This window comes from Habropoda laboriosa, unplaced genomic scaffold (assembly GCF_001263275.1).
Source record: "Habropoda laboriosa isolate 0110345459 unplaced genomic scaffold, ASM126327v1 scaffold9, whole genome shotgun sequence".
Lineage (NCBI taxonomy): Eukaryota > Metazoa > Arthropoda > Insecta > Hymenoptera > Apidae > Habropoda > Habropoda laboriosa.
In genome coordinates, this window is record NW_017100191.1 from 147,581 (window position 1) to 172,826 (window position 25,246).

General features: G+C 40.2%; 1 protein-coding gene across 1 annotated transcript; it reads left to right on the forward strand.

The window, feature by feature from the left end:
* Positions 1-3,343: 3,343 nt before the first annotated feature.
* On the forward strand, positions 3,344-9,543 carry LOC108570098. Its single transcript, XM_017931886.1, has 4 exons — positions 3,344-3,484; positions 3,816-4,150; positions 8,527-8,637; positions 9,315-9,543. The coding sequence occupies exons 1-4, from the start codon at positions 3,344-3,346 to the stop codon at positions 9,541-9,543; spliced, it is 816 nt and encodes a 271-aa protein (XP_017787375.1).
* Positions 9,544-25,246: the final 15,703 nt, after the last annotated feature.

Here is a 25,246-nt window from a genome sequence, read left to right on the forward strand (position 1 = left end):
TAAGTTGCTCTTTACAATATTAACAGAGAGGACCATTTATCGAGCGATACCGCCGCCCAAGTGTGACAAATTATTGGATCGAGAATGGCAGGAGAATGGAATCGGTGAAATCTCGCTATCCGGACGGTTTCCATCATCGTCATGGAACCTGGTACGCCACTTTCTACGATGTATCGGACCCAACTATCGATCTTTTCCACTAGGTCGACAATGAATGTCCTCGTATCTGAAGCTGTGTTGGGTCAAACGTGAATTATTATCTAATACTTGCACGCTTAATTGTCCTGCCTTTGGAGAGATACTTGACAATGTTCTCTATTTGTAGTGTTTCGAGAAAATGTTGAAACATTTGAGAAAAACTGTGTATAAGCAAAAGGAACTGTGGGAATATCAAGTGGGAAGAGAATCCTGGTAGTAGAAGGGGAAGGAGAGAATTGGTAGATACGTTTATTAACACGTTGACTGCCACGCCTATTTTGAAGAAATCTGTTCTAGACGCCAACATTCTTTTTTCAATTTATTATAAAGAATTAAACAAACACATATTAATTTTTATATTATGACTTTAATTTTAATTGTTTTCTTTTGCAAAAAAATGCATATCATAATTAAAATTTGCTCTTATTGTCTTGTTTATTTTCACTCTTTTATATTTCGATAATCTTGTAAAAAATAATAAATAAATCCTTTTTATGACGCCTTTTTGTTATTAATGAACCTTTAACAGACGTCTTAACACGTGGTGGGCACTGAAAAGTTATACTGTAAAAACGAGATAACTCGTGGTTGGCAGTCAACGTGATAAAGTACAAAGGAAACCAAAGGAAGCCAAAGACCGACAAAATTGTATTTTAGGTTATAGTGTATATTATGTAGTTTTATATTTTTATTGTATATTTTTAGACGTTTATATTTATAAGTAAGTTAGGTTTAAGCAGAGTGAAAATGAAAACGGAACTCGTAATCTCAAAAGGAAAACAATAAACACAATACATAAGAATATCGGGTAAAAAATTGTCGAAGGAGGCTGATACCTTCGGTCGGTACTGTACTGGTATAGTTGGTGGAAGCGATATAGCGAGATTGTAAAATAAAGCATCAGTGCAGCTACACCCAGGGCCGTGCATCATTTGTGAATTTATATCTAAAATTTCTTCTTGCAATCTTCCATTTAGGCTCCGTCGCCTCTTGCTCAATAGTACTTTTTGTATTGGTGAAAATTAACCTAAAACTGTCAACGATTAAGAAAAAACGACATTAACGAATTATAGTCGTTTAGGACCATTATGAAGGAAGTTTCACGATTATAAAACTCCCGTTTACTGGAGCTAAAAAATTTCACATTTGAATTTCGCGCCAATAAATGAAAACAATCTCAAATACAAAATACGATTTGCACCTGCTACTTTTCGATTACCCAAGTCAAACATCGTTCGTTGTGTTCCCTTTCGGGATGGGAACTGCTTTTTTCTCTACATTTGACGGAGATAACTAATTATTTGTCGTGTTTAATAATTTGTAACTTACCTGAACTCTACCGGAACGGTTCGCCGATAAAAATGACCGTTAAAAAAAAATTCGGGCGGCGTAAAAGAAAAAAAGAAATTTAGGAAGTTAATTAATTATTCGTCGCGTTTAATATAACTCATAGTTCATTCAAATCACTCCAATAAAAATTCATCATTAAAAAGAATTCAGGCGGCCGTAAAAAAAATGAAACGTGGGGGTTGTAGTTAATATTTAATTATTCTTCCCGTTTAAAAACTCGTAACTCACGCAAACGGGCGATGAAGCGGAAGCCACTGAAATTGATCGCGAAAAAGAGAATTCGAACGCGGCGGAAAAATAGAAAGAATTGGAAAATGAAAAATTTCTAGTGTTAATTAATTAAATCATTGTTCGCGTCTAATGAAACCCACAACTCGTCCTAATGACTTTCGTTAGTTATCCGCTGAAATGGACGATAAAACGTGTTTCAGAACACCGAAAAACCGTTAAAAGCTTTCGAACTTGAAAAAAGTAAAAACTGCAAAGAATAGCACATTCCTGCGAACACGTCGGAAAAGTAAATTTCCATTTCGAAAAATGTAAATTGAATAAATGAAAAAAAATTGGAAAATATGAAGTTAGAATTGATATGTAACCGGGGAAACGTTCGTTACAATATCGGCAGAATCGGTAAAAAAGAAGGAAGAAAAAAATAGAAAAATGAAGGATAGAAAGGGCCTTGAAGAAAAGGTGAAAAGAAGCAAAAGAGCCTTAGCGACGTTGACACAGAAGAGGAAAGGGTGATTAAGATTCGTCCCAGCCAAGTAATCAGTCTAACCCAGAAATCCCCGAGGAAGGAATCAAAAATTTTCCAAAGCGGGCAAGTGAGTCCTCACGTTTCCCCCGAAGTTAATCAGAGAAGTTAACTCTGACAGTCGATTCAGCGATTGATCCAAGCGCGAGTTAAGCCGTTCATCGTTCAAGATTGTTTCGAGAGTCCACGTCCGGACCAATCTCGACCTCGGTCCTTCTCTCTCTGTCTCTCTGCCGAGGTCTCAAGACTATTGCGAATCGGAAAAGCTTACGACGATTCCAGAACCACCAGCAATCGGTATTACCAACGTCCTCGACGCCTCTTTTATTTCAGGCCAAATCGTCGAACAATTTCTCAACGGATTATACCGAGATTTGCTCGCGGAAAGTTAGGTAATACCTTTACAACCCGCCGCGGAAAGGGAAGTTCCTCCGCGCGGCCCTATCCGTGGCAGAACAAATAAAATAATTCGTCGGGACTTCGAAAACGTCTCCTGTTAACCTGGTGAAATTGTTCACCGATCGCCGCTTCGAGTTTCGATTAACAAGACGTCCTTTCCGTGTACGACACTTTGAAACGTATTTCGCCAAGTCCTCGACAGGCAGGCTATTTAATTCACAGGAATGATTGACGTGAAATGAAATGGAAGTTGTTGTACGCTTTATTACTAGGCCTCCTCTCGTTTGCTTCACGTATTCTCTGCTTAATTAAACTGTAATACAGCTGGAGAAAGGAAGTTTTAATTCTTCCGCTTTCTGTAGTTGACGTGTACTTATTTAGAAGCAATAAATCAGACAGATACAGAAAAAATTATAGTTTCGTAGAATGGTGAAAGGGTTCCCGTTGCTTGATTTAACGCTCGCGCTACTGCAACGCTGTTCGTTTTCTCGAGACTTTTGAATGTTAATAATGTTCCATAGGGACGATGGGCGCGTGTATGGGCGGTGGCCCGATGTAGGTCAGTTGCTTCGAGGAATCTTTTGAATTTTCCAACGAGCAGACAGTAACTTTTCACCTTTTCTTTCGTACAGAGCTTGCGACATGAATCGATACGGACATTGTTTCCTTCTGCTTTTAACACTGTGCATCCTGGCTGGTGATTATCGCGTTAACTCGGATCAGGACACTCGTCTATCGAGGAGGAGACGTTACGTCGTTTTCCCGGAAGGTTCTACATTCTCGGTAAGTGGAATTCATACGGAACAATGGTAATTATAGCGACGTGCAGTTCATTCAACGTCTATCGGAACGTTCAATCATACATCTGTTTATCGAATCTTTAATATTTCACACATGCACACACGAGAGATCCGGATCGATAGGAAACGCTGAATTAAACATGAGCCTAACGTTCACGGATGATATCCTGTGCGATGGTTGCGCAAATTGCACGGTGAAATTTATAATACACAGATATCTTTGCTTCATCACACGTGTCGTAAATAAAATATACACCGAGTTTGTCGGTTATTTGTAGAATATTCACTTTCATCCATATGTTATTATTTCGCAGGTTGCACTCTGTCTCACATTTCACACACTCACCCCGGACAGCATTTTCACCGAGGGTGTGAACTGGGGTATCTCTTACGATCTACCGAACGAAAGTAAACCGGCTCTGGAGCCGTTTTTACAACTGAGACACGATAAAATTAAACCAGCCACGAAGTACACTAGTTACACGAATAATATGATCGACAGAAACACCGTGAAGTATTCCGGATGGAACAGTAACGAGAAGTACTACGTGAAACCTGGTAAAAGGAAGTATTACAAGCCTGATTACTACTATTTGCAACGTAGACATCGCAGGGAGCTTTACAGCAAATTGGAGAACGTGATGAACGCGTAAGTTGTCGCCGACAGATTTTATTACCGTGTAAATAGAGCCTTAACAAGCTTCGAAACGGAGAAAAGCATCGGAGTAAAGAACGGAAAGTAGCTACGGTCGGTGCGTGGTCGGACAAGCGAGAGAGGGGCGGCGCAGTAGAATAGGGCCGTCGCTTGTCAGACGGATAGAATAGACCTAACTTAGAACGATGTCTAATGGTATAAAAAGACGGAAGGGTGCGCGTTTCGTCGAGTACACGCGAGTGAAACGATCCCTCTCGCATTGTCAGACACCCTGTGAATATCTCCGTGGCTTCTTTGTGTCTGAAACTGTTACTTTCTCCAGATCTTTAAAAAACACGTTTTCGTCGGAAATCTGTTTTCGCTGATGAAAAGTACGTATACAGGCTGCATTAGAATTGTCACCTGGAATATCTCCGGAAGAACCACGCAAGTGAGAAACAAATCGTTCAAATGAAAATTCTTTGGTATGAAAAGGACCATCGTATGGTTGTAACGATTGCTCTGCTTTTTTAACGACATGTCACAGTATTTTATTTATTCGTTAATAGCAACCTCTAAGAAGAATACAAGGATCTATAACATAAGGTTAGTCAAGATCACAGAGGCACGTGTGCTTCAGTAAATTCTTACGTCGTTAAAATAGCAATTGTGTCAACTGTAGTAATGTAATCAATCTTCTACGACCTCGACCGATGCTGTGTTCTCGTTGTACTCGTCTTAAGGACTGTTACTAGCGAATAAATAAAAAGGCATATCGTTGAAAAAGCAAGGACAATTTTCACATCTCTTCAGCGACATCACCAGTGAAAAAATTATTACTACTATACGATAGTCCTTTTCGTAGTAAACAATTTTTCTCCTGCTTTCACGAGTCCTGAGATATTCAAGGTGGTGCAATTCTTATACAGGGTGTCATAAAAAAAAGTGCTACCATTTTGTTTCTAAATAGAATAAAAATAAAATAAGATATATATATTTTTTTTTATCAATAATTTATTCAGTCTTTCCAATTATGTGTGAAACATGACATCCGCCAAATGACTTCCTCTAGCTGCTTTACAAAGGCGTGCTCTTTCCACAACATTTTTCATAACATTTTCACAGGTTTCTTGTGTTATTTCTTGAATTTCTTGGCGAATGTTTTCCTTCAGCTGCTCAACTGTGGTCGGCTTGTTTGCATAGACTTGTTCCTTTAAGTACCCCCACAGGAAAAAGACTGATGCCGTTAAATCGGGGGAGCGAGGGGGCCAATCAATGTCACCATTTTAACTTTTGCCAAAAATTAGGGTGGTCAACATTCAACTATAACAGCTTCGTGCTACAGTCTCTTCTTTGTTTGTGGTCACTTTCTTTTAACTCTTGTGTCAATTGAGTTTTATAGGGATAGAAGTGCAAATCTTTTTTCATCATTGTCCAAGCTGTTTGCCGATTTATTCCAAGTTCTTGAGCACGACGTGTTACGGAGGTCTCTGGATTTTCAGCAACGCTATTCTTCACAGATTCAATGTTTTCGTTTGACCGTGCACTACCAGGACGACCACTCTTTGGTCTGTCAGCCACAGTAAAAAGAGTTTCAAAATTTTTAATTACGCGAAGAATAGTGGACTTACTTGGAACATGGTTACGGCCGAAAATATCTCGTAATCCTCTTTGTGTTTGCACAACGGACGATTGATTTTGATAATAAATTTTTACCACAACAACACGTTGTAGAAGTAACCCTGTAGAAGTAAAGGAGAAAAATCGATCGACAATGTTAAAGGTCAGAAGATTAAAAGTACGTATCTCGCCTACGTATTTGTATACGTAGTATGAAACAGTCTGGACAGGATGTATCCATTTTGGGTGGCGTAAAAGCACGATCTGCTCCCATTCGAAAATCGTAGGTACGAATAAATTTTCGCGAAGTGCACCGGACTGAGTGGCAGGCTCGATAATAAAATGTAACGGTGGCTTTAGTAGTCTGGACGTGATCGAACGATCGTTGGACCGCCTTTATGGAGGGCCGTCGGGCCGTCTCAGTTTTTTCCGTGTCATCTGCGGTGATGTATTTCGGTCGCGTTAGTGTAAAACGTGGACGTATCGCGGCGATGCGATGCTATCAACGAGAAAAGTGGTAGGAGGAGGATGTCTGAGCGAGATCAAGGGAAGCATCGATTCCGCAACCCCCTTTGCGCTCATTTCCCGGCAAGACTTAAACGACGTGCGTTACGAGAAGTAAAACGTTTCATTTGTCCTACGAAGAACAGCGCGTGACAGTTTGCAACGTCAACAAGCACATTTCATCGTTTCTTACGAATATCAGCGCGTTTGGTCTTCCTGGGAAAATGAAGACATTACGGCATTTCGCCACGAAGAATAGCATATTTTGGATTTCGCGGCGAAAACTAGCACGTTTCGGCCTTGTGGTCAGTTTAAATTGTCGAAATGCATTTCGCATGGGAAAATTCAACCTCTGAAAATATTGTTTAATAACTAACAGCTCCGTCTGATCTCCGAAACGAAGAAAAATATGAAAATGTTTCTCACCCTCGTCTCCGATGCACTCAAGAAGCGAACGAACCGAAGAGATTTGGATTTCGCGGCGAAAACTAAGAGAAGAATGCGGAAAAATTCGACCTTTGGAAATGTCGTTTAATAAATAACAGCTCCATCTGATCTCTAAAAGGAAAAAAATTTGAAAATGTGTCTCTCTCTCGAGAAGAGAGGTAACAGTCAACAATTCCCAAAATATCCAACTCCCTCGATAACAGTCGCGACGCGGACCCGAGTCTGCGTCAATTAAACGGGGAATACTGTATATTACGATCAGATCGGGACAAAATTTTGATTAGATCAGTTTTCATCGTATTTTGACTTACGTGGTAAAAAAGAAGAAAAGATCGAATCTTGTCTGTCGCTACGGTACAAAGCTTAACGTGCTACTTTTCACAGCCAAACGTCGAATTTTTGACAAATGAAGACGAACGTCCTGTTCTTCATAACGCGCGTTGATAAGTTGAACCACATGTCACACTGAGAATTCTTTTTTCCTAGCAATATTTCGGGGAAAAAAGGAATTTTGATACGTCCAATTGCATTTCACGCGTTGGAAAAACGTCGTTTAATAACCATTTTCGTATCATAGCGAACGATAAATGTATCAAATTGACCAGCAGATCGTCGGACAGCGGTTTATTCGTGCGGTGATCGATGGTCGCGTTCCCCGTGATTGACAATGCTAGAATAATTCGCGTTCGGACGTTATGTATTCGATGAAGAAGAAATCGATCGGATGCGGGGACAGTCGTAGGAAGTCGTAATACGACGAATAAAACGATTTCGAAGGGAAGAGCAACATGCAGGGGGATTGTCTGCTCTGGTTTAGCAAGCATCCCGGAGCATTAATTCCATCCAGTTCCTTCGGATCTACTCCCACGAATCTCCATTCTCCCTTTCGAAGAAGAATCACTCGGAATTAATGGCGGCCATTTACCCGGATTGGTGATCGCAAGACGCGACCTTATTTCACGAGGTCATGCATTCCTTTCGTCTCCCTTCTTGTCGGCCAAATATTATTACGTATTTCAATAAAAGTCTGGCGGCTAATGTCGAGCGATATTTCAAGGAGCAGAGAGAGTGTACAAGCTTCTGTTGTTTTCTTACGATCCTTCTTTCTTTCCTCTTTTTGTCATGAATTTTAGATTTATTTATCTTGCCTCAGCGATAAAGAGCTTTTCATTATTTTCCTTTGATACACGCGGAGAAGCACAGGTTCGTAAAGAGGCTTTATAAGTTTTTAAGATCGATCGAGGCTCGTCTAGGCCACTCAAATCAAGGGTGAAATTATTGGGGAGCAGAACGAATTTTTGAAACGCCGCCTTCAAAGGAGACTTTAATCTTCCTGGAAGGAGGGTCGGTCAGATGAGAAAACAGCGCGCCTCCTCTTTCACCGTGCAACCAGACGCTTGCTCAACGAAAGGATACATTAATACACGTTCTTTTTCCCCTTGCTTCGAACAATTCCGAAATATATGTCGTCCTATAGCTGTACTTTCAATTTATAAATACTTGGAATTCTTCCTAATGTCTCGATTTCGAAATCAGCAAGCCCCGCCTAACATCGACACCGGTATCTTTCACGATCGTCGATATTTTCTAATCAAAATTTACGAGTATCTAGCCTACGAACGTATCTTTGACCGAAGAAAATTTCATTTAATTTCCACGTACAGTTTCTCGAAAAAAAAATTCCTAAATTTATGGCTTCTTTTTCCAGACAGGCGATAACCCCTGAAACAGTAATAATTCTTCACCCCCGGTATCGGGACTCGAATATATTTCTCTTTCCAATTTATTTCTCCGCCTCTCTAATCTTTCCTTTCTTGCAGGATGAACTTTGACGGGAGGACGTGCGTGCTTCGAGCGCTGTGCGAGGCCTCCCAGCGTCTGATGCCGAAAGGGAACACTCTCGTCGAGGAGATGATGAGGATATCATTCTCGTAAGGTTCACCAGAGCGAGTTGAAAATAAGAAAAAAAGAAAAAGAAAAAAGGGTTTCGAAGGGTCCCCCTCCCCTCCCCACCCGATCCCGTCCTTTTCTCTGCACTCGGATTCGAGGACGAAGCTTTAGCAAGGAATGATGGGATTTCGGAATAATCTCGTTTCGCCGGAGAAAGAGGTGAGGCCGGGTTAGCAGAGGCGAATTTTATTAAGCAAATAAGGTTAAAAGGGTGCCCTTCGTGGATATTTCACGCGTTTCGACCCCGATATACCGTAAGCTCCGCCATTTCTTCGGATCTGTCTCGTTGTTCGTGCAAGAAATTACGCGCCGCCTCTCATGGATTCGAAAATCTCCTTGACACATGGCTGATTCCGTATTCAAAGTAGAACTGCCGCTATTCTCTCTCCGCGCATATTATTAAAAATTCAGTCACATATTTTTTTTATCACGAACGGTTCAGAACGTATTACTTCGACGAAACCGTCGGAGGTAATTTTCAAAAAAGAAAAGGAAGAAGAAAAAAGCAGATTTCTACGAGACACGATAATTGGCAAAGTTCCCCCTCCAACCTCCAGCCTTCGAAACACGCAACTGTACAATTTTTCAAGCTTCAGATACACGCGAACAGTTTCCGATCTACCTCTCCCTTCTTTCTCTCTCTCTCTGGTTGTTTCAGCTTCCCTTTGAAACGACTGTTCTCGTACGAGCCAGAGGAGCATCGCGCGTACGGCAGCGCCCACAAAGCGGGCCACGAGGGCCACGACTGCGCCGCCATGTTCGCCGGATGTAGCTTCTCTCTGATCGACATGGCCCTCGGGAAATACGACGCGTCGCCTCAACTTCCGCTAGGATACGCCGATATGGCGAGCTCTTCCGGCCACTGGGCCAGGTACAACATGAAATAACGTGTTTCGTCCACGGTGGATGGATTTCGAGGCGTATGTTCGCAGAGATGCAGTCTCGAGGCTCTCGTGGTACGCCTTCCCGAGAAGTTAACGTTTCGTGGATTGTATCAATTCATGTTGTTGGACGAATAATCGAGGAGGTCAAGTGGTAAACGATGTACACTGCTAGTCATAAGTATTGGGACACCTGTTGTATTATGGGTGATTATATAGACAGTTAACTTCTTAGAAAGAACGTCGGAATAGTTTTTACTGAACCACTTCCAGTGGAGTGAAATATTGTAGATGTTGCCATATGATGGTATTTCCGAGTTTCTTGTTTTCATATATATTTGCTATCACAAATAGTGGAATTTTCAAAGAAATTGAGTGTAAGTATTGGGACAGCTATTATGTTCGCACAGAAATTACTATACGATTTAAATTACATTTCTTCGCCAAAATTAGCATCATGTATCAGTAAAAATATACAGGGTGTTCGCACTATTAGTTTGCAGTGGGTTTCTCGTGTAAGTGGTAGATTTGTGAAAAAAATAGAAGAGAGTAAAGTTTCATTATTTTTCATGAACAATATAATGGCTTGAATAGATTTATCGAATTTGCAATGATTTTCAAATATTTTTGTATCGATAGCAATAATTTTTTTTATGTTACACGAAACCGTTGCCAAGACAAGTTTAACGACCTTCGATATGCTTATTTTCAAATTCAATTATGTGTGAATGTTTGGTGTGGTATAATTAATGACACGTTGTTAAGATCATTATTTTTATGACGACATCTTAAATGGAAATATATGTATATGTTCCATGGAGATGCTTTCGTACAAGCCGCATTATCCATAGATGAATAAGTTGAAAATGTGGCTTAGCACTTTTTCATTTGAACACAAGTAATGTATAACATATTTCATATTCTACATGCTTGAACGTGCAAAATTAATCATGCATATTCGTGAAAATGACGGAAAACCTTTACGCTTGTATACGACGAGTGTAGTACTAACACAAATAATAATTAATAACTCATTATTTACGACGAATTTCTGAACATTTAGAGTTGGAGAATGAAGTATGGATCTTCAGCAACTTCCTTGTATAATTTTTAGCACGTTAGACCTGTTTAATAATTAGTTATTAACAATTTTAGTATGTGATGTCGGGAACGATACCAAATACCGTCATGTATCTTTACGTTTTTGCAATAATTTCATAGCTTTCTACTAAATTCTCATGCAAGTAACTATACGCGTCTCAAAGGCAACTCCTTCAGCTACATAGAAGGGTTATCTGTAGGGGTGGAGAAAAATGTTGAGCATGTATAATGACGTTTTTTTTTGCGCCGGAGCCTTTGTTCCCGTGAAAGTTGAGGTTGCAAATTGATCGAGGTATAAGACACGGTTGCAGTAGCAGGAAAAGAACTCTTATATCGTTGAACGGTGATTTTTAAGTAGCAAGATACTTTTCTTTCACTGCTCATCTTTGAAACTTGAATGCACACATTGTTGCAGTCTCTATTCTCGAATGCAACATCGATGGAAGCACTATTTCGAATGTAAAACATTGTTGTACGCGTTACTTTTGAATGCAACATTGCTTGAAACACAAATAATAATTAGTAACTCATTATGTACGACGAATTTCTGAACATTTAGAGTTGGAGAATGAAGTATGGACCTTCAGCAACTTCCTTGTATAATTTTTAGCACGTTAGACCCGTTTAATAATTAGTTATTAACAATTTCAGTATGTGATGTCGGGAACGATACCAAATACCGTCATGTATCTTTACGTTTTTGCAATAATTTCATAGCTTTCTACTAAATTCTCATGCAAGTAACTATACGCGTCTCAAAGGCAACTCCTTCAGCTATATAGAAGGGTTATCTGTAGGGGTAGAGAAAAATGTTGAGCATGTATAATGACGTTTTTTTCTGCGCGTAGCCTTTGTTCCAGTGAAAGTTGAGGTTGCAAATTGATCGAGGTATAAGGCACGGTTGCACTAGCAGGAAAAGAACTCTTATATCGTTGAACGGTGATTTTTAAGTAACAAGATACTTTTATTTCAATGTTCATCTTTGAAACTTGAATGCACACATTGTTGCAGTCTCTATTCTCGAATGCAACATCGATGGAAGCACTATTTCGATGCAAAACATTGTTGTACGCGTTACTTTTGAACGCAACATTGCTTCAAGAGTTATATTTGAACGCAAACATTGTTGGAATCTCTCTTACTGATTGCAACATTATTAGAAGCGTTATTTCGAACGCAAACATTAATACAAGCACTACACTTGAATGTAACATCGTTACAAGCGTTGTCCTCGCTTGTAACATCGTTAACTCGTATTATTATCGATATTATTATTCGCTCCCGAAAATTGCACATTGTTGCAAACGTGCTCTGGGTTTGCAACTTTGTTGCAGCGAATCGTTCCCGAAAATTGCACAATGTTGCAAACGCGTTCTGGATTTGCAACTTTGTTGTCGCGGAAATTTGCACATTGTTGCACGACGCCCCGTTTTGCAACAATGTGCAATTTTCGCCGGCAACAAAGTTGCAAACCCAGAACACGTTTGCAACAATGTGCGATTTTCGGAAGAGACTTTTGGCAACAAAGTTGCAATTTGGGGTACCGCGCTTGCAACTTTGTTGCTGGGAGTCGCTCCCGAAAAAAGTACAAAGTTGCAAAACGGCGCGACGTGCAACAATGTGCAAATTTTCGCGACAACAAAGTTGCAAACCCAGAACGCGTTTGCAACAATGTGCGATTTTTGGGAGCGACTTTCGGATACAAAGTTGCAAAAGGAGTAATCGCGTTCGCAACTTTGTTGCCGACGAAAATTGCACATTGTTGCACGACGCCCCGTTTTGCAACAATGTGCGATTTTTGGGAGCGACTTTCGGATACAAAGTTGCAAAAGGAGTAATCGCGTTTGCAACTTTGTTGCCGAAAGCTGCTCTCGACAATTGCACATTGTTGCAAAACGGGGCGTCGTGCAACAATGTGCAATTTTCGCTACAACAAAGTTGCAAACCCAGAACGCGTTTGCAACAATGTGCGATTTTTGGGAGCGACTTTCGGTTACAAAGTTGCAAAAGGAGTAATCGCGTTTGCAACGTTGTTGCCGAAAGCTGCTCTCGACAATTGCACATTGTTGCACGACGCCCCGTTTTGCAACTTTGTGCTTTTTTCGGGAGCGACTCTCGGCAACAAAGTTGCAAATCCAGAACGCGTTTGCAACAATGTGCGATTTTTGGGAGCGACTTTCGGTTACAAAGTTGCAAAAGGAGTAATCGCGTTTGCAACTTTGTTGCCGAAAGCTGCTCTCGAAAATTGCACATTGTTGCAAAATGGGGCGTCGTGCAACAATGTGCAAATTTTCGCTACAACAAAGTTGCAAACCCAGAACGCGTTTGCAACAATGTGCGATTTCCGGGAGCGAATAATAATATCGATAATAATACGAGTTAACGATGTTACAAGCGAGAACAACGCTTGTAACCATGTTACATTCAAGTGTAGTGATTGTAGTAATGTTTGCGTTCGAAATAACGCTTCTAATAATGTTGCAATCAGAAATAGAGATTCCAACAATGTATGTAGTAATGTTTGCGTTCGAAATAACGCTTCTAATAATCTTGCAATCAGAAATAGAGATTCCAACAATGTTTGCGTTCATATATAACGCTTGAAGCAATGTTGCGTTCAAAAGTAACGCGTACAACAATGTTTTGCATTCGAAATAGTGCTTCTATCGATGTTGCATTCGAGAATAGAAACTGCAACAACGTGTGCATTCAAGTTTCAAAGATGAACAGTGAAATAAAAGTATCTTGCTACTTAAAAATCACCGTTCAACGATATTAAAGATTCTTTTCCTGCTACTGTAACCGTGTCCCGCACCTCGATCAATTTGCAACCTCAACTAACAAGGGAACAAAGGCTCTGCGCAAACAAAACGTCATTATACATTCTCAACATGTTTCTCCAACCCTGTAAATGACCCCTCTACGTAGATATTTATAAATTTCTCTCGGACTAAATCATTTTTTGCAGGATCTTAATAATTTCGTGACGACTGTTTAGGTTTGCTTCACATTCGATAAGTGTCCTGATATTTATGAAGGGGAATGTACATCAATTCTCCTTCTTTCGACGCGAATTATAACACATACTACCGGCCAAAAGTTTGGAATCACCTCCCAATTTTCATCAGTACTGAACTGCTACTGATATTGTGGAGATAAATAGCAATTTATCTCATATCGATTGATTTGAATGATACAAAATTCGTTAAAAAATTCTTAATGATGCTCGACTTCTTTCTGGGAATTTTTCTGTAACTTGCAATGCACAGTGATTCCAAACTTTTGGCCGGTAGTGTATATCGACACCTCAAGTACCATATTCTTCAAGAATAAAAATCCAGACACCACATCAATTTTACACCTACCTACAAATTATTAATTACCCGAGAAATTAAATCTAGACAACATTGGAACAGAAAAAGTAACTATTCCAGCAACCCTGAATTTTTAGACTTCACCACCTTTGTAGACTTAAAGGGAAAATAAATCAGATTACTTGATTATTTATTTACACACTTCACTTACCTTTGACTATTTTTATCATTTACATCGTATGTCATTTCAATTCCTCAATTAACCCTTTCGTTACTATTGGCGTTTATATGCGTTTTGAAAATTTCCTCGCACTATACCTTTGGAGCCTTTTGGTGCACTTGCACCTTAATTTAGCTATTGGCGTTTATATGCGTTTTGAAAATTTCCTCGCACTATACCTTTGGAGCCTTTTGATGCACTTGCACCTTAATTTAATACTTAATTTTATCCTTCACGCACTTCCACCTTAATTTGATCAACCGAATTTTAAAACGATACGGTCAGAATAACAAATTTTGCAGCCGTGATTAAAAATTTACCCTCAGTTGCCCACGTTACGCATTAAAATCTGCCGTAGCGGGAAGGGTTAACATCGCGCGACTATTGTGTCTGTTTACAGTAAAGTTAAATATAAAATTTACAATAGAATTGAATTTCTTTTTCGTCGTTTATCGAGCGAGCTAACGTTTGCCATAGGACATCGTGAAAAAACCAAGAATTCTGTCCTCTCTCCTTCCGTATAAACTCTGCACGATGCAAAGAGGCAAAGAAAGGGCAGGCTTGTAGAAACTCGAGACCGTCCTGAAAACGGCGTTATTCGCAAGATACTGCCCTGCATGCCGCTACATTTTCGGTAATTGGATGAGCTTACTTATCGACGGTGAAACTGTCGGAGTAAACGCGAGGAGAGCGTAGAAGATGAAATAAACGGATGCAGGGGGACGGATCCGGCGATAATAACGATTCTTTGTAATACTGTTAGACTGGCGACGGTATATATGTTCGTTGTAATAGGATTAGGTAGCTCGTCGGCGCGGGCATTATCCGAAATCGGGGGAAACTATTTCGTTTGCAGGCAGACACTCGCGAGAATAAGTCGGTTTAGCCGCGCGGTTTGCCGATTTGCATGATTGCCAACGTTGCCGCGGTTGCATGCATCGTGTATGCAATGTTAAGCGATAGAACAGACACGATAATAGATAGAAACGTTTGTTAATAGGTAAGTCGTGAACGTATAGCCGGAGCAATTAAAGATATTGATATAGAAATCGTGGCTTAACGGAGTACATCACACTGATACGTCTAGAGAAGTAGGTAAAGCTTCAGAATTTTTTTCACAGGTAACTACTAAACGAAACGCTTCAATTTTTTTAGCGGATATAAATGTAACTTTCAGCTATTTTTTCCAATTTTTAGAAAGTAAAAATATTCCAAGATGAAGGAGTTACCGCGAGACTTCTTCTGCTAGAACATCAACTGCTGGCCGCCATTGTCAGCGAGGATTGGAACGTCTGATATGAGAAATTCTTGTTGATTCATAGGTAGAAAAGTATTACCTGCAATTCAGCACAAGATTTTCTCGATATCCAAATCATCCTATTTTTTAGAAACGTTTAAAGTTGATTTATTCTAGTAAAAAGAGGTGCTTGATCTTCTAACTGCCACCATTTCTATAATAATTACAATTTTCTAAAAATCGTCAGCTACATTGCAGATAATACATATTTAAGAATTGTTTATTTCACACATTTCAATCTGTAAGAGTATGGTTGTGTGAAGGTAGGGACTCGGGCTGGTTTATGACCCCTTGGTTTGCGGAGAAACCCGGTCCCAACGCCTGACTCCCCCACGCGCTAAGGGCTGGGTCGGGTAAGGACCTCGCGACGCGGCCCTTGCCGGGTAGAAACCCCCAACTTGCGCCAGGGTTTCCCGAAGGCAAGAGAGGGGCGTCAAGGCCCGCATATAAGGACGCGTTAGGAACACTGCAGGGAGAATTGTGAGAATCGTAAGAATTGTAAGAGAACGAGATTGAACCGCGTAGTTGACTAGGACGACGAGTCAGCGACGACGACGAAATATTGTTAAGATTAAAAGCCCTTACAAATCCTTGCTGGCGATGACGGCCAGCAATCGATGTTTTAACAGAAGAGGAGCACAATTCCTCCATTTTACATTTTCACTTTTCAAAAATTTGAGGAAGAAGCTGAAAAAAATTCTCAAATTTTACCTATTTCTAGACGCTTCAGGGTGATGTATCCCCTTAACGAAATGAAATCCTCCTTTTAACACTCGCACACCAGTTATTCTTTCCTGGTTTCCCTTCTTTTTCTTTCTGTCTGTTTGTTTGGAGTTTTATGTTTGTACAGTAATGTGCACGTATCGAATGTCACGAGTTTCCACTCGCCACGCACGGTGACGTGGTGTCGTCGTTGACGATAAGAGATGAAAAATCGTTGCGTCGGACAGTGACGGCGAGCCCCGAACTCGTTCCCGGAGAAATTGATTTTGGATTTATTCGGTGACGTCACCGTGGCCTCCCTCGAGAACGAATGATACTTCTGCCGCGTGACGGATCGTCGCTGATACGCGGGATACGACTCGATATTGCGCTTTGTCGCGGATTTCGTTCACCCTTTTACCGCGGTGTATTAAGAGTGACGAGGAGGAAAGAAGAAAAAACGAAGCAGAAGATAAAATACCAAGAGAAGAAGATTAAAGAATAAACTGAATCTCATCGTTCGTGAATGTAATGGAACTTTTTTCCAAATTTCTAAATTCCAAATTTACACAAGAACAATTCTTCACTCTCTTTAATTAAACGTGTAAAAAGTGAAACCGCGGACTTTTCCTTGGTAAAATACTCCCGAGACATCGATAGTCAGGCGGTTTGATGAGTAAATGGTATGGATAAAAGATAAGCGCGCCTCATTGATTCTAAAGCGGAGCGTATAGAACGGATAAAGTAGAATGACCCTGTGCACGGTCAGACATAACATATATACGCAGCCGGGTGAATTGTACGAGGTCTGTGCAAGGCCAACGAAGTAGAATAACATTGCCGAGAAGATACCAAGTAGAATGGGCCGGTACGTGGTCAGACACGCCGCATCAGAGCCTCGTGAAGCAAGTGTGCGATATCTGTAGATGGGAAACGAAGCGGAACAAGACATGTATGTATTCTACTATAATATAATCGGCTTAAACAGCCACGGAAGTAGAATGCGTTGTACGTAGTCAGACTCGGTTGTGCACCGCTGATTCTTTGTGTAATAGAACGTAAGCGGAGCCGCCTTGTAACGAATGGGAAAAATCTGTTGAAATAAATTTGCGCGTAGAATTTCAACGGTATTAAATTGAACATTTTCTAAGCATATCGAGTTAAGTAATTAATTCCAGGGGTATTAAAGAATGTTCAACGGTATTAAGTGGAGATTTTTCCGCGTTAATCCGCAAGGTGTTGCAGGGAAAAAAAGGGGTAACTCAATTATTTCCCGTGATTACGAAGATTCGAGGATACTATTTTAAACGTTTCCTTGGTATAGGCAAAATTAGGGAGTTATTCAATTTTAAGATTGAAGGGGGCGGGAGATTTTAATGTTGTTTCATGTGAAATTAAATTTGCGCGAGTTGCATGATCGTCGCAGCCTCATTTTCGCGGCAGCTCCTTAATTATCACTTTTAATACGTGTTACGTTGCTCAGACGGGGTCTCTTAATTCCCGTCACGTTGGCCTGCTGGCAATTCTTTTCCTTTTAATTTGGACCCTAAATGGCGGAAAATAGTCAAGTATGGACGCGGCAGTTTAATCCTTTATGAAGTGGCAAGAAACGGAGCTACGTGTTTCGCGTTCTAAACTGTAATTTCAGAAACGAACGGGGGTTACTCGTCCCGTTAAAAATGAATCCCCGGTTCCTCTGTTCGTCCAATCGAACCGCGTATCGTTGCTGCATATGTAACACCGTTGTCCCCGGTGTATTTTAATATCCGTTTCGATGTTGAAAGATCCTGATGCGGCACAAAATATTACAATATCTATTTCGCGTCGCTCTCTCCCGATAAACTAATGTCCGGAGAGTTCCACTAAAGTCGTGTGATAATTGTAGTGTGCGCTTCCAAAGCTAAACGAGTTCTTCTTTTTTTAGTGTCTATGTTCGCTCTTTTATTAACTAGGTGTGTGTTGTGATTGGTGGTGTGAATGTGGAGGAGGTGGTGGGAGTGTGTAGTGATTGGATTTTTCGGGATGCTTGAGAGGTGTCTGTCTGATGGTGTGGAAATTGTTGTTACATAGATTTGTTATATTGCTGTGTACATAGGATTACTGGTGTCGAAGGTTTGTTTTATGGTCTTGACGCATATGGTGTCCGGGTGTAGAGTCTTCGAAATTTTTACTGTAATAAAGCAATTGACGGGCCATGACTTCTAAGACTTCTCTTTACAAATACTGTTTCTATGGAAAGGCCGATGTATCGTTCGGTCGGCGATACGCCCGAACAGGTCCATTCCAACCGTATATCATCTCTGGCGAAACGAAGAAAGAATAATCTTCTAATCGAAACCTGCCCCTCGATACCGAATAGTGTCTAAAATTCTTCGTTAAAATTCTACGAATCGAAATGCACAGAAATTAGCGAAGCAAAGAAGAAATTAATCATCTTTGCTAAGGGAATAGGTGAAATTTAGAAATTGTTTTCATAGGTAATTACTAACTGAAAAGTTTCAATTTTTTCAGAGGATGTAAACGCAACTTTTAGCTGTTTTCTTCAATTTTTAGAAAGTGAAATTGTTACACAGTGGAGGAATTATTGCGTAACTTGTTCTGCTAGAATATCAATTGCTGCTAAATGTCTAAGATAAAAAATTCTTTAATATATATTATCTGCAACGTAGCTGACGATTTTTTGAAAATTCTAATTATCATAGAAACGGTGGCAGTTAGAACATTAAACACCTCCTTTTACCAGAATAAATCAACTTTAAACGTTTCTAAAAAATTAAATAATTCGGACGTCGAAAAAATCCTAAGCTAAATTATAGGTAATACTGTTCTACCTGTGAATCAACAAGAATTTCTCATTTCAGACGTTCCAATCCTTTCCGACGATGGTGGCCCGCAGTTGATGTTCTTTTGCACTATTTTTACCTTTCAAAGATTGGAGAAAATAGCTGAAATTTTACATCCACTGAAAAAAAATTGAAACTTTTCGTTCAGTAATTACCTATGAAAACAATTCCCAAACTTTTCCTTCTTTTTTTTTAGACGCCTCAGGTTGGTGTACTCCTTTAATATCACACACGATCCTCTTCGAATGCTGTTAAGATATCGAAGATCGCTCGCTAGAGTCAGCAAAGGACCTATTCAAGTTCTCATCTCGGCGAGGCATTGTTCAGGAAGCGAATGATCAAACAGAATCGTCGGTTTCGCTAATGTTAGCCCTCGCTCTGATTCGCGACAGCCATTTGCTCGTCTCGGTGGAATAACCTTAGAGATTTACTTATCGAACCAACAGTTGAGAAAAGTCTGCGACGGTAGAAAATTGAATTCTCGTAGAGAATCGTTCGATTTCGGTGTTCGCAATATGTTCGATCTATTAGAAGGAAACACGCGGCTCTAAAACGTACCTATATATATATACACACATGTATACGTATAGTTTCGGTGTAACTGCGCTGTTTGCATTCTGTCGGCTCGCCTAATGTGATTTGTAGGTTGGCGCGCGTTTAAATGTTCGAATGATTGCACACCGTCTGAGTATGATGGTCACGTTGTCCGTTGCCCGTAATGAGGCTAATCGAATATTAGCGAATGCGATCCACCGTTACGGAGCATGTGCACCGTTTGCCTGATGCAGATGCACTTTGTAACGTAATGATATCTGGCGTTATCGAGTGGAAGGTGATGTAGTCTGTTATGAGGAATAATTTTCAAACATAGAAACAAGGGAATCCTCTTTGAAATTCTTATTCCTTGAAAGAGTATTTTCAACGCTGGAATTTTTATCCGGTTCGAAAGAAATTCGAGACGCAAACACGTCTGTAAATACATAAATGAATATATCGAGATACTTAAGGGTTCGTGTTTTAATCGACTCAAAAATATTAACGATCACTAGTAGTCTCGCTTTATGTTTTTTGTGGTGACAAATGTTGTAACTTTCGAGGTATGTAAAATATATCGGAATTGCTTGAAGAAAAATTGGGACTTTGTGACCACAAACGGACTTACGCCACTATAAAAATTATCAAATTTTCAATAACTTAAATCATATTTAATTGCTTAGAATTCAAGGTTTTTCCAAAAAACTATATTATATTTTCAAGAATTTAAATCTTTTATTCATGTTATGCCAAGCAAAATTGCATATAACTTTAAACAACGTTGTACATTAAAAATAAAGAAAATATTCATGGTTTTTAATTTAGTAATTTAAAACATCTTCATTGACACCGTGAGAAAGGTTTTTGAAATAATTGTGGTGCACAGGTGGAATATAAGGCAATAAATCACACTTATGGGTATAGAAGTTCTGTATAGAGGTGATAATTTTATGTTTTTAAAATGTTTCGGTCTATGATCTTTCATGGCAAGATTTAACATGTTTTACGTGCAATTCATGCATAATCTCGATTTTTTATAAAAATGGACTTACACCACTATCAAAATAAACGGCTCATATGTATGTATATAGGGTTGAGTCTCGTAACACGACATCAAATAACTGGTAAATTATTTGCCGTATGAGAAAATGTTTCAAACAAAAGTTGCACGGTATCAAGGGGGACGTATAAGGTAATAGATACGAAGGTCGCCTTCAGTTTTTTAAATGACACGCCGAATATTTTTTCTCGAGTTTCAATAAAGCATCAAACGCTGCGTGAAAAGGTACGATACCAAACATGATCAAAAGTTAACAATTACCACGATATTACTACGGTGCTTGAACTGTCGTTACATTTGACCGAATTCACACCGAATCTCACAAACGAAGCAGCGAAGTTTCCCTAAAACCGTCAAAATAGCTAATTTTCTAATCTGAACCATTCCTCAAAGACGAAAAAAATCCTGTCAGAAGAATTTCATACAAAATTCGAGCAAACGATCCCGAGATCGTTCAGTTGGATCTAGCAAAAACGTGCCTGCGCTGAAATAAGTACAAGAATATACAGAAATTTTAGTAAACGTCGTTCGAAAGCAAGAAGAAAAGAACGTTGGTCTACAAAAGAGGCGAACCTCCGTGAAAGCAGATTTGTCAACGGGCAAATTAGACGCTGTTGGTAGTGGAGTGAAAAGAGCGATTCGTTTTAAATTATGGATCCATTGTGTTCGCCGCTTTTCAAACTGGCCCTGGGTAATCTGATAATTCCGAAAATGTGCTTTGAATGGCGTCTTATGCATAAATCCGACGTCTCCGATACGTCCGGTGTAGCTTGAAAAGCATCGCGGCGAAAAAAAAAAACTGGTCGAGGGGGAGGGGAGGGAGGTGGAGGTGGATAGAGGGAACGGTAGAAGTAGCTCTTGCTTCTTTCACCCGGGGGGAATTGTGGTTAACCGTACGGAATCGGTAGTGTCGTGGAAAAGAGGGTTGTTATAAGCGGCCTACACCACGCCCGGCTTGGCCCGCGAACTGGGGCGGTGTCACTGGCACGGAATCGATATCTTTTCACTCTTACTGAATTTTATTCCGCGGCTCAGACTCGAGAAAATCGGCTAACTACGCTTCCACGTTTAACCATCGCTTCCTTACTTCCTGTTTTCCCACCAGTTTCTGGTCCCCCGATTATACAGGGCGGTGCAAAAGTCACGAACGGGTTTACAATAATAACAATTTAAACAGTGCTTGATTTAAAATTTATTTATTTGCAAAATAATAAAATGTAATTCATGGAGATTTTTTTCAACTATCTATGAAAAACAATGTTACATAAGTGCCCGCCATTTTCAGTGTCACAAAGTTGGGCTCTTTTAAGGACATTTGCCATCACCTTTGTTAGAGTATCTGGCATTAACTCCCGTATTTCGGCTCGAATGTTCTCCTTCAGCTGCTCAGTGGTCCTTGGTTTATTTACGTACACCTTCTCCTTAAGGTATCCCCAAAGGAGAAAATCAGGGGCCGTCAAGTCTGGCGATCGAGAGGGCCAATTGAATTCCGAATTTCTGGAAATTAGACTTTCACCAGAAATTCCTCTTAAGATCTCCGTAGTGGCTCGGGCAGTGTGTGCAGTGGCACCATCCTGTTGGAACCACATCTCAGGATTGTTATCAAGAGCTGGTCTTAAAAAATTGTTCACCATATGGCGATATCGTTCACCAGTTACTGTTACAGCATTGCCGTCGTCGTCTTCGAAGAAGAATGGTCCAATAATCATGTTCCATGGCATACCCACGGGATCTTGGCCTTCCCTTTGTCATGATTTTGACGGTATTGAATAGCACGGATGGCTAGCAATTTGTACAAGGGACAACCTCCGAAGTGCAAATTGCAAGCACGTTTATGACACGCAAGCCAGTAAAGTCGTTTTTATCCTGCAATTGTATTTTTTCGAGTTTCTTCGTCCTCAACGACTAATTGCATGTGCCATGAACGTGAATTTCCAAAGGGTCATCGAGGCCGCAGGATCAAAGTCTGGTGGAAATTCCATCACGTTGCCAAATTTCCCAAACAGCGTCTTCCACCTCCACTGACACCACCTTTCCTGCCCGGAATAGGTGGGTGTCGGTGGACCTATCACCTGATTGGCAAAAAATAGTTACCAATCAGGTGACAAGATCGGCTCCCGAGTTTCCCTCGACTCGGAAATTCGTAAGAGAGTCAGTTCACCACCAGACATCCAAGAGAAACATCATAATCTCTAGTTGAACGCACATCATCCACACCACTAATCCATCATTCAACTGCTTCATTAAAATAGTCTACTACGAATTGTTTCATTCACGTTTAAACTTCATTATCACACCCCTAATATCCTTACAACCTTAAACGGTCGTAAGGACATACGCGAGTATAGACAGACGCGTATTCTCGTCAGAAACAAATCATTTGAGATGTAACTGCACACCAGACCGTACATTTAATACGGTCGCTGGTAGGCCACCCTTGGATTTTCAGTACCCCATATTCTGCAGTTCTGTTTGTTTACAAACCATTTAAATGGAAGCACACCAGACCGTACATTTAATTTTTAGACCGCACCCTTGGATTTTCAGTACCCCATATTCTGCAGTTCTGTTTGTTTACAAACCATTTAAATGGAAATGAGCTTCGTCGCTCATTATCAAACGATGGATAAAATCGTTATGATTTCAGGCTACTTCTTGTAAGCGAACAGCATATGTGAGACGTTCTTGGTGATCTCCTGGTTTCAATTCTTGGACTAATTGCACTTCGTACGGAAACATTTGTAATACTTCTCTTAATATTCTTATCAATGATCTCCGAACGTGGTCTTCCAGATCTTGGTAGATCACACACTCCACCTTGTTGCTGAAAACGTTGCACTAAGCATCGAATCATCGATTCAGAGGGCGGATTTCGCACGTTAAAATGTCGACGATAGGCTCTTTAAGTCTGTATTACTGAGCGATGATTTTCAAAATAAACCTCTATAATTTTGGTTCGCTGAGTAACGCTGTAACCTTCCATAATAAATTTCTCAGATGTACTTTGGAAGAACTGGAAAGAAAAAAAAGAAAAAATTAAATTTAAAAAAATTATAAATATTTCCAATTCCTTCGCGACCACCCTGTATTACCTGGAATTGCTGCTTACCTGATTATGCACTGTATTGGACGAAAGCAAGTTTTAAATGTATGTAAGAATGTACACACTCGTTCACGAGTATTAGGACACTTAAACGGTCCTTAAGAAATTATCAAGATAATTGCCTAATAAGCTTGATTGATCGATAAGTAGGATTTTCGTAGACGTCTGTAGAATTCGGTAGATTTCAATAGATCCCGGTAGATTTCAGTACGCTTCAGATTCGGTAAGTGTTCTAATACTTACTGAATGTGAACCAAACTTAAACACTCGTTAGAAAATTATTAAGATTCATGAAAGGAATGATTCAGTCTGGACTCTCGTAGTACGAGTGCTTACGATAAAACTGCTAAGTAACTATTTCCATTCAAGGTGCCTTCATAAAAATAAGATCCTAATAGTGTGTCTCATCGATTATGCCACGCCAAACATTGACACGAAATCGAGTTTGTTTTAGATCCTTGAACTTATCTCGGCAACCGCTTTCTTATGATATAAACAATGTTATAGCTATCAATTTAAAAAAATTTGTGGAATCGTTATTACGCGAAAGCTATTACAAATTTGAAAAGTCTATTCAAGCAACCGTACAATGCCCCGTTCTATTTTCCTCACAAATCTACCACTTACGAGAAAACCCCACTGCAAACTAATAGTACAAACACCCTGTATACATATATCTTTATTGATGTATGATACTAACTTTGGCGAAGAAATGTAATTTATATATTTTCGCGATACGTTGACATCAACGTTACAGATTCACTCTGAGGCTGAAGATTCTTATCCTAACAGTTCAATAAGATGACAGATTTTTATTCAAAAATGTTCGAACGTGTCGTTAACCTGATCGATTCAAGTGGTAGCGTATTTCACGTTTCGGAATAATTACCGAAAATATTCCCACCGGTACTAGGGCAAACCGAGAAATAGTGGGTTAGAGGAGGCGATTAAATCGTCTGGTGGATTCCAGGCGAAACAAATTCGCCGGTAAACAGAAACGAAGAAAAAGTGGCGACCCGATAAACAGTTTACCCGATCCCACTGGTTGTTTCTCCGCAAACAATCGACGAACACACGCTCGGCGTATCCATTGTGGCCGCTTAAGGGTTTAATAATCCGTCTCGACGGGGACACAAAAGGGCTTGGCCGGCCGTTATCATCCGGCCCCGCCTCCCAAACGCCGCGTTTGATTATTCATTCACGCTTCGAGCCACGGCAAAGCTCGAATCCGCTTTTAACTCGCTTCCTACGGCCGCGAGAAACGCTCGCTGCGACGACCGGTAGGGATATTGATTCGGCAGATACCGGCTTCGTCGTTGCCGCAGTACTTCCCCCGCGACAAACTGCTTCTTGCCGATTAACTTCATTTTCGTGGCACGCGTGTTGCTTCCAGGAGCAGCTTAAACCTGTCTTTCGGTCGTGTAATCAACCCCTACACTGGTTGAACGATTTACAAATCGAGGAGTTTAAGATACATATCGTTTGTCACGTGTAATTTATTGTCCAAGCTTAAGAAAGAATATAATTAGTAATAA

Coding starts and splice junctions, on each gene's coding strand:
- LOC108570098 (XM_017931886.1), top strand. CDS start 3,344: ATGAATCGATACGGACATTGTTTCCTTCTGCTTTTAACACTGTGCATC. Junction 4,151..8,526: donor TTGGAGAACGTGATGAACGC/GTAAGTTGTCGC, acceptor CCTTTCTTGCAG/GATGAACTTTGACGGGAGGA. Junction 8,638..9,314: donor ATGATGAGGATATCATTCTC/GTAAGGTTCACC, acceptor TGGTTGTTTCAG/CTTCCCTTTGAAACGACTGT.